At 38.3% G+C, this 15,885-nt stretch overlaps 1 protein-coding gene across 1 annotated transcript in view; it reads right to left on the reverse strand.

Moving 5' to 3' along the window:
* Nucleotides 1-559: 559 nt before the first annotated feature.
* RFX6 (regulatory factor X, 6) overlaps nucleotides 560-15,885 on the reverse strand; it is a 34,734-nt gene continuing 19,408 nt past the window's right edge. Inside the window, exons 8-20 of the mRNA XM_010573459.1 lie at nucleotides 15,406-15,483; nucleotides 15,198-15,311; nucleotides 13,086-13,135; nucleotides 12,143-12,302; nucleotides 10,522-10,666; nucleotides 9,126-9,235; nucleotides 6,966-7,083; nucleotides 5,748-5,870; nucleotides 4,160-4,369; nucleotides 3,112-3,621; nucleotides 1,900-2,118; nucleotides 1,726-1,728; nucleotides 560-726 (exon numbers count right to left, since the gene is read on the reverse strand). Of these exons, the coding sequence (XP_010571761.1) occupies nucleotides 560-726; nucleotides 1,726-1,728; nucleotides 1,900-2,118; nucleotides 3,112-3,621; nucleotides 4,160-4,369; nucleotides 5,748-5,870; nucleotides 6,966-7,083; nucleotides 9,126-9,235; nucleotides 10,522-10,666; nucleotides 12,143-12,302; nucleotides 13,086-13,135; nucleotides 15,198-15,311; nucleotides 15,406-15,483 (2,007 nt within the window). The remainder of the gene's footprint in view (nucleotides 727-1,725; nucleotides 1,729-1,899; nucleotides 2,119-3,111; nucleotides 3,622-4,159; nucleotides 4,370-5,747; nucleotides 5,871-6,965; nucleotides 7,084-9,125; nucleotides 9,236-10,521; nucleotides 10,667-12,142; nucleotides 12,303-13,085; nucleotides 13,136-15,197; nucleotides 15,312-15,405; nucleotides 15,484-15,885) is intronic.

A 15,885-nucleotide genomic window follows, 5' to 3' on the forward strand; every position in this document is an offset into this window, starting at 1 on the left:
TGAAATTGACTTTCCAGAGCACAAAAGTAAAAAACTTAAGAATTTGGCTTAGTTTCATTTCAAACAGTAAAAATTGACCTTGTAAACATTTCCATAGGAGGTAGGATACATACATTTGACAATCTGTCAAATAAGAGAAAGTAAACAGTTACTCTGTGGTCCTAATAAATAATGAGCAACACAGGCCTTAAATAAACATTTTTATACAAAAAGATGTAAGTGAAAGACTAAAATAGCATTTTTAATAAATTAGGAATAGATGTAATAATTTCTTTACAACTTAATCTTGCTTGCAAGAATCACTGGCTCTTTCTGCTCACCTTGAATTTCTGACTGAAAAGCTGTCATGGTGAGAACTATCCTGAGTGATTCACAAGCAGGACCCAATCTGAATATTAGCTATATTTTGTGTGTGGAGGGCTGCTAATATCTCTAAAATGGCTCCTTTAACACCTATATGTAATATTTTTCTATTCCACCAACTTGAAGGGGGGTATCATCATAGCCTTAATGTCTGGATTTGGAAAGTAAGCTTAAGGCACTGACATGTCTCTCCCAGTTAGGTTCCTCCAGCAGCTGCTCCCATGAAGACAGTGTTGATTGGTGGTAAAGATGACACCATCTCTCTGCTTGGTGGGCCATGGGACTCCAGATTTTCCTGAGAAGGGAACTGACCAGATGTTCCATACATACACTGGGAAGAAGATGTGGTTTGCATGTTTGAAGCTGTGGGAAAAAAAGGTTACCATCATTGAAGTTTTCTATCTATTGAATTTAACAAAAACCACAATCTAATTTCATCTGATGGAAACCCTTATCTACCAGGCACACCATCTGAAGGACTGAAATGTCAACACTTCTATAATTCACTCAATTTACCTATACTTCTATTTTTCTTCAGTGGCTCCTCACGCCATCAGGGAATAGGTCAAAACTCATATGTAAGTCATCTCTGCTAAAAATCCAACTATGGGCCTGAAGTTTACAGCTTGCATATGAGCCATCTTCTATGAAAATTGTGCAAAGCTATTTACGTGCGCTGTGTTTGTCTTCCCGTATCTTGCACCATTCGGGTCCATATTCACTGGTGGTACCACTGCCACCACCTGGCACATATCACCACAGAATACAGAACATACTTGATGGGCACAGTCCCTGCATGGTGGTACTAGGTTTTTTTCCCCCTCTTTAGCATCCTTTAAAGAAAGGAGCACTGAATTCTTGCAGAGCCTTAATGGGGCAAGTAATGTCTGATCTTCTGTGCAAGGTTAACAGGTAAATAGTAGGCAGAGGTAATATTGTGGAGAAACAAATGGTGCCCTGGTTTATATCTTCCATGCAACCCTTTTTGGAATCTGAGACTAAACGCTGCTGCCATTTGTTTAATGCATATACCAAAGCAAACCCTTTGGGGTTAGGTAATTTCATCTAAAATTCACTGTCAGTGGGAGCTTTGCCTAATACACACAGTTGTTGAAGCACAGGACAGGAAGGGACTATACCACAGGAAGTATATATCTAGACATCCCTGACCCCAGGATTCGTTTAATCTGCTTGACAGTGAGGATCCTTAAGAGCCCTTAGAAGAGCCCAGTTCGTTATTAGCTCACTTAATAGTTAGCAAGTGTTTCCTAATACAGATTTTTCTGCAATTCAGGCCAGTCATTCCACTCCTCATGGACAATGGATCATTGACTTCCTTAAGGGGGCGAAGAGTTATTAAACCCACTGTCCTGCAATTTTAAGGAAAACACATCTTATGATATATCCTAGGTACTGACCTGTTTTATCTCTACATTGCATCTCATATACTACATATGTGAGCTACAGATTAATACTCAGCGCTTGTTAGGATGCTAAAAAGTTCATAGCTTTTCCTCAGTTATTGGCTATACTTACGCATAGGAGTCCGACAGACAATTGAAGGTGAGGACTCTGTGTAGTATGAGCCTGTTTGTTTTCTTCCACTGTCATCCAAGATATTCAGTGGATCATGTATATCATTGTACGATGGTAATGATCGAATGCTGCTTACACTGCTGATTACAGAAACATGTTGATCCACCATTGTTCCAAGTCTGTGAGATTCTGGATAATTTATATTGTTTCCATAATATCCTATTGACAAGAGATTGGAAAAAAGCAGAGTGAAACTACTGTTGAAGAGAAAGGGTAGGGTAGGAGCTTGTGATAACCTGGGACAAAAGGTAATTGTTACCAGCTGAGTCGCTTAAGAATAAGATCATTTATGCACACATACAGCCTAGTAACATTAGTAACATATGCAGTGACAGACCCAGAAGAGGGGTGGTAATGAGGGAGCAAAAAGATCCTAAGAGTTCAGTCATGGCTTCAGTACAGAATTGCCCTTCCATTCTAAGTTCAGAATCAAACAGTAGCCTGCAATCAGTGACTGTAAGAGACACCATGGGGACTCTCATCCACAGTTCAGTCCTCCCTTCTGAAGCACACAATCAGGGAAAATATATGTGGAAAGAAAATCTGCATGATAATATATACTGCATATACAAATCCATATAAAAGCAACATTTCCACTGTCTCCTCCAGAAGAGGGAGGTGGGTTTGCTGACTATATCTCTAAGGCAGACTGTGGCAATAACTTTACGTTTGAAGTATGAGAAATATTAAGTCTCAAAGTCTCAAACTAATGCTAACGCACATTTTTATAATTCGTTTCACCATCCTGACCCTGTGACTAGAATGGTCCATTATGCTGATCCCAGAGGTAAGCTACCTTATGCCTGCTCTATTTCATAGTACATGTTTTGGGGGCTTTTCAAGAGACTGTTAAATCACAAGGTCATCCTGGTTTTCCTTCCTTTGTGCAAGACATGGCGGTGGTGCCAAAGAAAGATTAGCACAGGTGCAGCAGATGCATTTGAGGTCAACTGAGGATTCATCAGAGGAAAATAAATCCTTAAGTAGCTTGTTAAGCTGCTTTACAATCTCTGTGTGTCATCAGAGAAGTGGAACACAGGAAGGTATAAATAAGAGCTGAAAAACATCTTCCATGGAAAAAAGCAGAGAAAAAGCAGCCTACTCCAGCAAGGAAAGAGAAACAGAATGGGGAAAAAAAATATATATTAATACCATTGGAAGCATTAGCAGGATACGCTGCTCCTGGGCACGTAGACACTGAGTTGCTCAAGAAATTGAAACTCCCAGTATTCAGAAACTGCATATTGTGTGTGTCCTGAGACATGGATGAGGGACCATAGCTGGAAGGGGATCTGGCATTGTATGGAGACACAGCACAACTGTTGCTGAAGTAGTCCCTGGAGAACTGCTGTTCACTCAAGGCATTGAATCGGCTGTGCTCTGCTCTGTGGTGGTATACTCCTGAAGTGGAATGGGCCTGAGTTCTGAACATAGCCTGGTAATTGGAATTGTTTCCATAGTAATTCTGATTAGTTTGTGACAAAGTCTGATATAGGGGTTCTGAGTAGGAAGAGCACTGTGAATGCGTGGATAACACTGGACCTACACTTGGAGGTCTCACAGCCATTGGCCCCTGGTTGATAACACTTCCTCGGCTGACCATGGCTGGTGAAATGGGTGGAGTCATCAGGTGACCAGTGCTTTGAGACAGCTCCATCTGACCTGGAATAAATAAGCATTAGCTGTGATTAGCGTTCATCCTGCAGTACTGCTGAATAGAGAGGATCTCTTAAGACACTAACCCTTTAGTGAAGTGTACATTACCATTTGAAACCTTTACAAAGGATATGCATTGGCCCCTACCTATACAACACACCTTCTTTAATCCATGGCTTTGGGCTATAAAGCTTTCCACTTTCATTCTCCACCTTGGAGGCTGCCACATGCACTGGGAAATTCCAGCAGTTACAAGCCTCATGTGCTCCAGGTGCTACTGTTCTTTCTCTCCTCACAAGAACCTCACCAAGCCAAGAGGTATAGGCTAGTTTTACCATTGTTCCAAGAGGATCTATTACTGGCAGGGCTCTACAATTGCCACCTTCTGTAATCAGCCCAGAGGGTGAGCTCATGAAATGTTATTTACTAGAGGTCTTTATAAATGCATATATGGTCACTGCTCCTCCTACAGCAAGGTGTTACTGTGGACTGAAAGACTAACAAGCAAATAAGAGAAAGAGAAACTAGAAGAACTGATACATACCTGTCAGCTGCATATTCTCACTGTCTCCTGTGGCAAAGGTGTTCAGACCAGAAGGTACACTGCTGGGCTGGCTAGCTGACAAGGACACGTAGGTTTGCTCTGCTAGACACTCATTTTTGACTGAAGTGTCACTGGGCAGAGGAGCAGCTTTGTTACGATTTGCTAGGAAGCAAGAGCTTGGTGATGCAGTAAAGGTGGCTTTGCTTGCATCTGGAAGAGTAAGTGAAAACTCTTAGTGGCTGTTATGTATGCTTGTTGCACATAAATTCACCACTAGTATATAGACAGCATATGAGCATCTTTGGTTGCTTATTTGTGAAGCCTCCATATTTTGCATGTAGCCAATGAATACAAATATTGTTATAGTCTTAATCTTCCCAGTGGAACTGTTTGTATCATATTCCCTGACCACAGATCTACAGAGTATCAGCTCCTTACTGAAGTCATCATAGTGAAGGTATGAATCAGATTTATTCCCTTGAAGTAAATGTCAGCAATGAAGTCAAATAAATTGCACTAAGAGTGAATGAGGCTCATGACACTTCATCTTAAAGAATTAACAATGGGAATTTTAGAACGCTTGAATGCTATTTTCATACTGATATCTAGAGAAAAGCATTTGTTATACTCAGTAGTTCTTCAGTTTTCTGCAGACTACTGATAAAGTCAGTGGAAGTTTTGCTATTCTTCAGTGGAAACCACGACCACCTTACAGCTTCAAGTACTTCACCTAAGTATCCAAGTATAAGGCAACTGCTACATAGGACAAGTTTTTTTCCTGAAGGCTAAATTAAAAGAAAAAGCACAGCGTCTACTGTTAGACAAATTCTATGCAAGTTTCTTGCAGCAAAGCAGATTTAGAGTAACAACAACCAAAAAGTTAAAGACTGATTGCTGATGCTAATGTTAATAAAAAATAATTCAGCAGATCCCAGTCAAGTTTCACTGGATTTTTAGGGGATTAATTTGGACCAGAATTTGATCCAAATCAATTTTAATTCATTTTATAGCAAAGAACCTGGAGCATATGACTTCAAACTGTCTAACCTTGAAGAAGCCTAGTAGATGGAAAATGTTAAGGATACTGTTTTAAATTAATTTTGTTTCTCTTCCACGTAGTAATACTTCAGCCAGATGCTAAATAGGGCTCCAAACTTGTGTTCCAACCTTGCAGGGATATTTGGATTTTGGTAACATTTAATACATTCCTAGTTCAAGGTGTAATTACCTATTTAAGCTTTGGCAGAAAAACTGAATTAGGAATTCCTGCCCTTTCTGCTACTTATACCTCTTTTCACACTTCAGCTTGTGGCCCTTCAGGTGTACCTAGAAGTGATTGTTGCATCCAAGATCATTTCAGTGATTCAGTGTATTCACATTCCCACCAAACGTTATTAAGTGAACTATGGTAGGAAGGTAGGAATGAATTGCTGTGTGAATGGTCACAAGCTTTTCAGTTGAATTTGACAATGTTGCATGTAAGTACACCTTCAAGAGAAGACAGTAAGCTGCTTCTGTTTAAAGTTAAACAAGTACATCAATTTCTAAAAATACAAGAGTACATTCAAAAGAACCAAGCTCTAGTTACCTAAATTCTTCATGTATTTGTCCAGTAGATTCTGGAGTTCTTGTTCTTTGTCATTGTTGAACTGTGTCTCCATGGCAAGCAGGATGTACTCATCTAGTAGCATGCGGATCAAATGAAAAGAACCTTTAGGAGGAGAAAGAGAGAGAGTAGCTGAGTTATCTTTGTGACCATCTCTCACCACTCTACAAGAAGCGAGTGAAACAAATAAATAATTGTGGACTTTAAATGACCTGGCAAGACCAACAAGGAATAGTGCCTAACTTCTAGCTCTAATCTCTCTTTGCACTGGCCCACCTAGCTCAATTGTTTACTGTCCTGTAGGCTATTTGACCACTAATTACATCAAAGAAAAATAGTGATGAAAGTGAGACATGCTTTATACTTGAAGAGGGCACACAGTGGAGCTAGATAAGGCTGAAGTCTGCTAGAATGCCTCTACTCTATTTCTGTTTGCCTTGTGCTAAACAACCAGACAATAACTGGTGAAGTCTTTGACCTTATTTCAAGGATATATCACATTAAAAATGTGTCTCTCCTGACAGCCATTTAAAATACCCTCTGAATTTTAGATAACAATGTACCTATGACTAAAATTAGGAAAATATGTACTAGACTTAAAATGAGTTTCGCTTGCTCTACCATCTTCTATTTTATAAAAAGTTTCCTGAGAATCCCGCAAAATATAAACCTTTCTAAAGATGGACACATGAACCTTAATTTTTAAAAACCATAAACACTGTTGAATTGACTGTCTGCTGATCCCAGAATTAAATGAGTTGTGATCTGCCTAATTCCTTTTGTTTTTATGAAAACATACCATGCACAAGAACTTCTATACAGCAGTAATTTTTCACCAAACTGATCCACATGTAAAACTAATAATTTAAATCTTGTCTCCTATACTGAGATATGCAGTTACACTTCCATTGCTATACCAAAATAAACAGAGCTTCTCGCTCTTAAATGGCAAAGCAGTATCAAACAGCAATTCGAAAGAAAAATACCTTTTAAAAATGAACATGTGACACAGGTCACCAACAAAATATTGCTAGCATTTAATGTGAAATGTTAGTTTGAAAAACATGTTACACAGCATTTAGGGCTTTGATCAAAGAATCTTTAGACTAGGACAGGTTCCTCTGCTCAGAAAATGTTGGAAAGCTGGTAAGTGCTAGCATGTATGTAGAAAATAGTAGTGTTTTTACAAAGCCCAGGTACCAAAACTTGACGCGTTGTTTAGAGTTAGGTTATGCATCACTCGAGCACCAAAAAAACTCCATTTGAGAAGGAAGTCTTGAGCTCTCTTCTTTAATGACCTCCCATTTTGCTTGCTTGCCTGAAAGAGAATAGTAAAATACTGTTAAGTATGCTAACTTGCTTTCTGCACACAGGAGAGAAGAAAGGAGAACTGAATATGCTTGAGAGTTCAAGGAGTCCTTGACTCAGGCTGATGTGGCAGGGTGGATCGAGCTGCCTGATTCAAACTGTCTTCATAATGTGTGTCCTAAAGTGATAAAGAAGAGCAGCATTCACTTTTTTCAGTGCAACCAGACTAGGCATCTGTCAATGTTAGATGAAGCAAACTGCTTACTGCTTGGGCTCTGCTGTGCCCTGAAGGTATATAAATTACCTCATATTCTAGTATTAGAGGTGCCACACTGTTCTGTAAATATACAGGTGTACAGGGCAGAAAGAAAAAAACCCCACCTTCTGGCACGATGTTAATCCACATAAACAGGGAACAGAAATTAATCTTTGTACTTTAATGTAATCTGTATAATACTGGCCAGACTTTCTCTTACAAAATAGTATGTTTACTATTGTAACATTGACACTTTTAATGCTGCTCATTTCATACTCTCACTTTGCTCTGGCAGCGATTTGTTTGTGTGGTAATGTATGCCCTGTTGCTTTCTCAAATGGCAAGCAGAAAGAAGCTGTTGTGTGAGTTTGACAGTAACTACACTTTAGCATGAACAGAAGGCAGACAGCAATGGAAGGATTACATGTTCTGTAAATTATTAGCTTCTGCTTAGTTGACCTAGCCTCATATCAGGACTTGTTGGTATTTCTTACCCTTAACTACAGGAAAACAATGCTAGGAACCATACCTGTTAACTTCAATAATACAGTATCACATAGTAGATGCTGAATGGGAGAGTGCTTCACCCTTTTTGCCTGGCTTGTTTATGAGGAACTGTCTTCTGAAATTGTGGAATCAATTTTAGACCATAAACATTTGGTTCTAAAATAAGTTGTGACTGCTTCAGTGGGAGTTTTGTGTCTAGGTAAGTGTGTATGAGGACTTGCTTTGGCTCTGTTGCCCTGAATCATCCAAACTCCTCACTGTGCTGCTCACATATGACAGCACATGTTAGGAAACTCAGAAGTGCTTTAAAAAAAAAAGAAATTATCACTGTCTCCGTTGAAATTTGGGAAAACAGGTAAAGAAAGGAAAAATGACATGCCCATGGTTATTCTGTAAGTGGCAGAATCACTATTCTGCAAGCCAGTGAAAGCTAACTGCACTGTCTCCTCTTCTTGCATCCATTCATATCAAGATGCTCCCTAAAACGATGAATAAGATATTGCATTTCCAGATAGAATAAGACCTGATGAGAAGACCAGTGTTGAGCTACTAGCAAGCAATGTGCAACATTTTATTCTGCCAGTTTACACTCATTAGAGTCACTAATTGGGTAAATATATCTTACCTGAGCTATAACTCAGAACTCAATTATTTTGTTCTGCGCTATAGTGTAATCATTCCTGTATAACTACATGTATATAAAATACTCGTGATTATAAAGCATCTTGTAAATAGGAGGGGATCCCATCGAAACAATCAATTACTGCGTTAAGCACCTTATAAAGCTACAAAACTGTATCTCTGTATCTTCCATCCTACTCTATAGAAATCCTTCTACAGGCTAGCTACTTCTGAATCCATCTGCTACATTAACTTATACCACAGAGAGTACCATCCGAATACTATGGAAGAAGAAATTGCTTCTCTAAGGAACAACTTTTGCTCACCTTACTCCCTGAGCAATACCCCTGTGATTCTGCATGCACAGATAAGGTGGATGGGTTTCTTTCATGTACAGTTTATGACAGTGCTGACTAATGTTTTAGTTAAGATACTTCGTAAGTTTGTCACACACATAAGATTGTTCAACAGCACTCAGCATGATTAATCAGAATTAACAGCACTGGAACCTTTCATACCAAATGAAGAACTCCCCTGTTACAATAAGCAGATGGAAGCAGAGTTGAACCGCATGTGGGAAACCAATGGGACTGCATAAGTAAGGGACTGTGTAAGGAGTAAGGGGAATAGGGTTTGGTCTTGAATCAGGCAGAACATTTGAAAGGTACCTTGATAACCCTTTGCTCAACCACAGTATCCAACCATTCAATAAATGATTCCACAGTGGCATTCTTCTTTAGAAGGTCCTTCAGTTCTTGGAACACTGTAATAGAGTCATCTACCATGTAAAAAGGAGAACAGATCATTGCATGCTATTCTGAATGTGAGAAAAAGCCACTCACCAGCCATATGACAATATTGTAGCATGGAAGGGAAAAGCAAAGGATTAGAGCAGTGAAGAAACAAGCAATTCCCCAGCAAAGCAAGCAGACGCACATCCATCACACATATATATTTTAATTACTTAAGCATTACAATGACACAGGTTGTAAGACAATGAAGTTTTACAAGAAAATAAAAGCAAAAAAAATTTCTGATATTTTTCATTCCTTTTAAGATTCAGCCTTGAAAACCTTTCTATTAATAAGCTTAGTAGTAAAGCTTTATCTGTAGTGTGGCAGATTTGTATACTGTCTTAGGTTTCCCTTATATTTTACAAGTTTCTCACAATATAACATAAAGCTAACTTCCTCAATTCCCATTTTCAAAAAAAGTGCCTGAATGACCAGTTATTTCTCTTCTCCTTTTCTTTTTTTTTAACTAGTATGAAAGAAGACAAAGAACAAAATGGAAAACAGTTACACAAAAAGTAGGAAATGGGCAACTCAAATGAAAATGTGAATAGGATTGTGAACCATTAAAGAGAACAAAGTTTTATGATCAAAGTAACAATATTTAGAGGACGACACATTGCTGTTCTTTCCAGCTCTCCAAACTCTGATCAACATGATTCCTATGACAAAAGTTACTTTTTTAATAGAGAAAATGGATATATCTTTTTTTTTTCAACAACAGGTATGTATATGAAAATTAACACTCTCAAAATTTGTGCGTGACTCCACTCTATTCTAGGTAGGAAAACAGCTGTTACCCTTTGTAGAAAATTATGTATTTTTTTAAAGATCAACTTTCAGCAAAAAAAAAAAATCTATTCATACAAAAAAAAAAGTAAACTAGCTCAAATAAATAGCCATTAAATTAAGCCATAATGATACAGAATTTTTGAGACATCTTTCAAGAATTGATCTATGCTAATATCCCCATATGATTAGGACAAAACTTCAAAAGAGATTTTATTACACTTAGCAACTGACATGTAAATGATTTTTTCAGCAACCATTTAAAGTCATCTAGCTGGAATGACTTCCCAGCACAAGCTTCTGTTCTTGTAGGACATGCTAAGGCAAACAACTGGTCTTCTTAAGCTACTGAAATTAACATTGAGCTAGGCTAGAGAATGCAGTGCCTACGTGTGCCTTTTCTCAGTCCATCTCCAAGTAGACTAGTGCGGCATGGAATAAGTGAATTACTTTTAAGGATACAAATATATCACCATGGACTTACATTCACTGTAGACCTCCCCATCAGAGTCTGTGCTCCCTGAGACTGCAAGGAGTGCCTGAGAGCCAATACTATTCAAATCAACTTTTTCAATATCGGACACCATGGAATTTACCACATGCTGGTCAAAAAGGGCTGGCCGAGCAATCTGTAAGAGAAGGCAAGGTAAAATGCTGAGACCCTGTCGTGGTTTATCCCCAGCCGGCAACTGAGCACCACACAGCTGTTCATTCACTCCTGCGCCCCCCCGCCCCGTGGCATGGGGGAGAGAACTGGAAATGTAAAAGTAAGAAAACTCATGGGTTGAGATAAAAACAGTTTAATAATTAAAAAAGAGAAATGATGGTGATGATAATAATAATAAGGAAAAAGGAAAAAAATAACAGAGAGAAAAATACAACCCAAGAAAGACAAATTATGTAAATGAAAACAACTGCTCATCACCAACAACTGATGCCCAGCCAGTCCCCAAGCAGCAGCCCCCCTGCCAACCTTCACCCTAGTTTTATTGCTGAGCATGACATCATATGGTACGGAATATCCCTTTAGTCAGCCATATGGTATAGAATATCCCTTTAGTCAGTTGGGGTCAGCTGTCCCAGCTGTGTCCCTCACCAACTTTTTATGCACATCCAACCTACTTGCTGGCAGGGTAGTGTGAGAAGCAGAAAAGGCCTTGACTCTGGGTAAGCACTGCTCAGCAATAACTAAAACATCCCCGTATTATCAACACTGTGTTCAGCACAAATGCAAAACATAGCACCATACTAGCTACTATGAAGAAAATTAACTCTATCCCAGACAAAACCAGCACAGACTCACACCTGGGGATCATCTGAGTAACTCCTCAGAGAAGAATCATATTCTGTTTAATTTTCTTATCATGGCTGGACTTTCTGTAGATCAGGCGAGATAATGTTTCCCTTCCATTAGACTTCTAATGCTCTTCTAACGTGCCTTCCTATCAGATAATCTTCACAATGTCACCCATGTGCTACTTCTGTCTTAATATTTATGAAAGAGTCAAGATGGCTATATGGTGCATCTACAGTTATTCATGAGGACTATGACCTCAAAGCCCAAGCTGTTAGCACTTAAGTTATCTGAAAGGCATTGTGTCCTTTTGTATAATCTACCAAACTATCACATGGGGGTGCCTCCTAACTGCAGATACCTGTATCCTGCTAACACAGGCTTGGAGCCCTCAGCTACCTGTCACTCATATGCTCTCCTTTCAGTCAAAACTCAAAAAGAAATAAGCTTACTAAAGGACATAATGGACAAGACAGTGAACCTTTGCTAGGCAAGAAGGATTATCTGTTATTTTCCAATTTGGAACTAAACCAAATACCCATATATTTCGCTTCATCACGTGATTGCCAAAAGTTCCCATGATAGTAGTTCATTATAACCATTGCCTTTTCTCTCCTTCCTACTACAAAAGTTTGAAGTTTTGGTCAGATCTATTTATGGCTGCTTCCTTTTTGATGGTTAAAAGTACAAGATGTAAGTCTTCCATGGCTGATGTTGAACCTTAAAAAAATAATTCATTATATTTCATAGCCAGCAAGGTGCACTGAATGTAATTGACAATTTTTTTGATGTATAGTGTTATTCTGTTTACCTGTGCTAGGTGTAGGAATGATGTCTGTCGTTTCAGGGAGGAAATAAATCTTCGTGCAATAGGCAGTTTCTTTTCCATCAGGTTTTCTGGTAGATTTTCCAAAGAGGAAACAACCCACTGTTCCCAGTTTTTTGCAAAATTTCTTATATCTGCCAGTAAACTATAGGAAAATAATGTGGTTTAGAGAAGCATCAATAAAAATTGTCTTGCATTAGTTTAAATAATTGGGTTTCAATCTATGATTAACAGACTCCTGGACATATCTGTGAATTAATCCTCAGGTGTCACCAAAAAGAAACAGGAAATGATCAGTCATCAAAGTGCTAAAATTGACTATATATTGGTCTGTACCTCCTCTGAGAAAAACTGTAAGCCATCTGCCAATTAAAATAGGTTGAAAAACACTAGCTTTAAGAATAAACCATAAGAAATCCAAGAACCATTAGAGATACCTGAAGCTAAAGGCCTTAGTCAGACATAAAACCCCAAACAAGATGCCCTTCAAGGGAAAGGAAAGCTAAAAAGATTCAGAGACAATTTATGGTAATCCTCTTATTAGTGTCTTGTTGAAAAAATGCTTAGATATTATGGCGATGCATGATACAAACCTCAAAAGTATTCTGAAAAAAAGGTAACAATTATTTTTCCTTAAACAACACGAGTACATTTGTTTCCTTTTTGATTTTCTAGGCTTTAGTGTAGAAGAAACCTATCTCAAAATACCCAGCAAGCCAGTAAAATGGAACATTAAAATACTGTGTAGTATTTTAAGGCTGTTCTATAGCTGGCCTCAGAGCTGACAGCATTTTGCCATACATACTCTACTGTTCTAAAAATGAGCATAAATATTGTGAGAAAATTTCTCTAGGATATAGAATTTCTACTATTTACTCGGAATATGCCTAACAAACAGAATGTAGCATTATTATTGTCAAATACCTACCTTTCTGGCATTTCTTGCATTGTTGCAGGGATGAGTACATCTGTAAGGACCTTTAAAAAGTAACAGAAAATGATATCGAGCTTCCACTAGCCATTTATTCATTCATGTCTGTCTTGTTCACTTAGATTGCAAAGTGATTGATAAGAACAGGAAATTTATACAGAGTAAAGCCATTCAACCTATTGTCCAGATATTTATATACTTAAATTTCTCCTATCACTATTAGATAGGAACATATGAGATATTTATATACCTAGATAGCTCCCATTCTTAATGTATGCCAGCATGCCAGTAAAACAGGAATGTGCTATCATTCATGTCTTACAGTAGGGAAATCAGCAGAAGTGAGATGCATAAACACTTCGGCTTTTCTAGCATCACCGTGAGTCTCAGTATAGAAGATACTCAAACATCTCCCAAGTCTTTGAGTGCTATTAGCCACTTGACTCTTCTTTCTGCCACACTGGATGTGGCACTGAAGGTGTTCAGAGGTTAGGAGAAATCCCTATAGCTAAGTGTGGTGTGGAACTGTTTTGGCAAAAAACTGTGCCATCCGGCATGCCTTCTGGGGAATGCTATTAAGGAGGGCAAAGTTGTTAGCCTATATCCCCAAAATCTGTTTCCACTACTAATGTAAATGGTTTGATAACAACACAATAAAATTCCTCCTTCTTTCTGGCAGCTGTGCTGTCAAGAATATCTACCTTGATTACAAGTGAGAAATAACGAGAGACAAAGAAGAGGCACAATAGTAAATTTATGAACTTTTGAGAAATTCTGTCTTATTCAATTTATAATTTAGTGCTCCTGTAGTATTTCTTCTTCTGTCACATATTTATTACAAATAAAGCTAATATTGGGTCTATTGGGACAGCACGTTTAGAGCAGGAAAAAACTCATAAACTCAAGGTACAATATAACCTCTACAAGTAAATGAGGCTTAATGACTTATCTCCAGGGTAGTAATTATGCTATGTGATGCTAATCACCTTTACTTCACTCTGCTAACTAAGATACCTCTTCTTACTTTATAGCTTGATATGCTTCTAAGAAATATGTATTTTCCTCTTTTCTGGATTTTTCCCCATATTTTTGTACAGTAAAGAATGACAAACAGATGACAATAAGGCACTGCTAAACAGCCCCAAGTCTCTTCTTGTTTTGACTGCTTGGTGTTTACTGTTATGCCAATTGTTATTTCTTCCCATCAATATGTGGTTGTGAAATGTGTTAGAGAGAGGATGACAATCCTTTTCTATTTATATGGCATGTCCTATCAGAGGAACTTAAAGTACTTTGCAGCTATTAATTAATGATCTGATCTGATTTTCCAAATTAAAAACTCAGGAAACTTTGGTGGCATTACTCCCCCCCCCACACACACCCCAGTGCTCTGTCGCTTAATCCTGACCTTGCAATACTCCTTAGTTTCACTTAGTTTCAACTATTCGTGTGATCAGGCTGTGAACTAGATCGAAGAACTCATATGGCACATAAACTGTGCAAAACAAAACAAATGTTCCTTAGACTTTTTTTTATACCTAAACCAGTTCAGAGTACAGCAGTTTTGCTGGTACATCTAACAGCATAGCAACAGAAATGGAGTGTAGCAGGCAGGAGAGGCAGGAATATCTTAACCCAGTATTGTTCCAGCTTTGTAACATGAAACCATGGCCTGACATAACCTGTGAGTAGCAGATTCACATGTGGAATCACCTCACTGCTCTGCCACAGACTCTCTTTGCTGGTAGAAATGGCAATGATGTTTTAAGTAAAAACAAGGCTTCAGTTTTCATCCAGGTTTAATTTAGCCTTGTCAGTGAAGCACACAAGCGTTTCCTCCAGCTACATTCAAGCAAGTAGGTCAGGATTTCACTATTAATGTGCTGCCTGTAGTCACACATCAAGTGTGCAGCAGAGCTGAGACTGGAGTTCAGCTCTTACATGTGCCAGCTTTATGTTCTTGATTTCAATGGAATCCTTGCTGATTTACACAGGTAAGAGGCAGAAAGCAGTCATGGCATCCTGTTACTCTAACTTCAATGCTGTTTTTACAAAAGTAAAAGCTGTAACGTGGTTGAGATTATCCATATAGCTAAATGCTTAGCTTACCTTATACAGTATTGAGTCACAAACACAGAAGATGTCAACGATGATGGGATTTTCAAGCAGGGGAAGAAGATGGTCAGGCATTCCTTGCCAAAAATGCAATAAGAAATGCTGAATCTAAAGGAGTAGGAATCAGATTCATGCACATAAATAATGCTTTCTTGGCTCCCTGTGCAATATATACCAAGAATGTGTGTTGAAACAACCTTACCTCTTCAAAGTTCCCATTAATTGCATTGTCAAGGACACATTGACAGTGTGTTTTGTACATCATGATAAGAGTATCTACCTATTTTGGAAGAAAGAAAGATTAAACAGAGTTTCTTAGCTCTCTCCTCTACTACTATAGTGATCTAGGTTTCTGCTTTCTGCAGCTAGTAGTTAAATGTAGAATATAAACTGTATTACAATGCATAGTTACAAATAGGCAGTCTGTATATCCAGAAGTGATGAAGAGGTCACTCATCTATAGTTTTTATTGACATCTTTAAGTCTCAATGCTGTTGTCAGAAATGTAGCATCTGAATCTGTATACAAGTGAAAATGTGAATATCAAAGTAAAGCAATAGCTAGATTAGCCAGTCAGATGGTAAAGTAAATTCACCTTTCTGAAGCTAAGATTAATCCCAAAGGGTAGTGCAAGTTAATCATTAGGCTACTATAGGCGTCTATGAGTGTTCTGAAACATCAT

This window comes from Haliaeetus leucocephalus, unplaced genomic scaffold, assembly GCF_000737465.1.
Source record: "Haliaeetus leucocephalus isolate CR32 unplaced genomic scaffold, Haliaeetus_leucocephalus-4.0 Scaffold384, whole genome shotgun sequence".
Taxonomy (NCBI): domain Eukaryota; kingdom Metazoa; phylum Chordata; class Aves; order Accipitriformes; family Accipitridae; genus Haliaeetus; species Haliaeetus leucocephalus.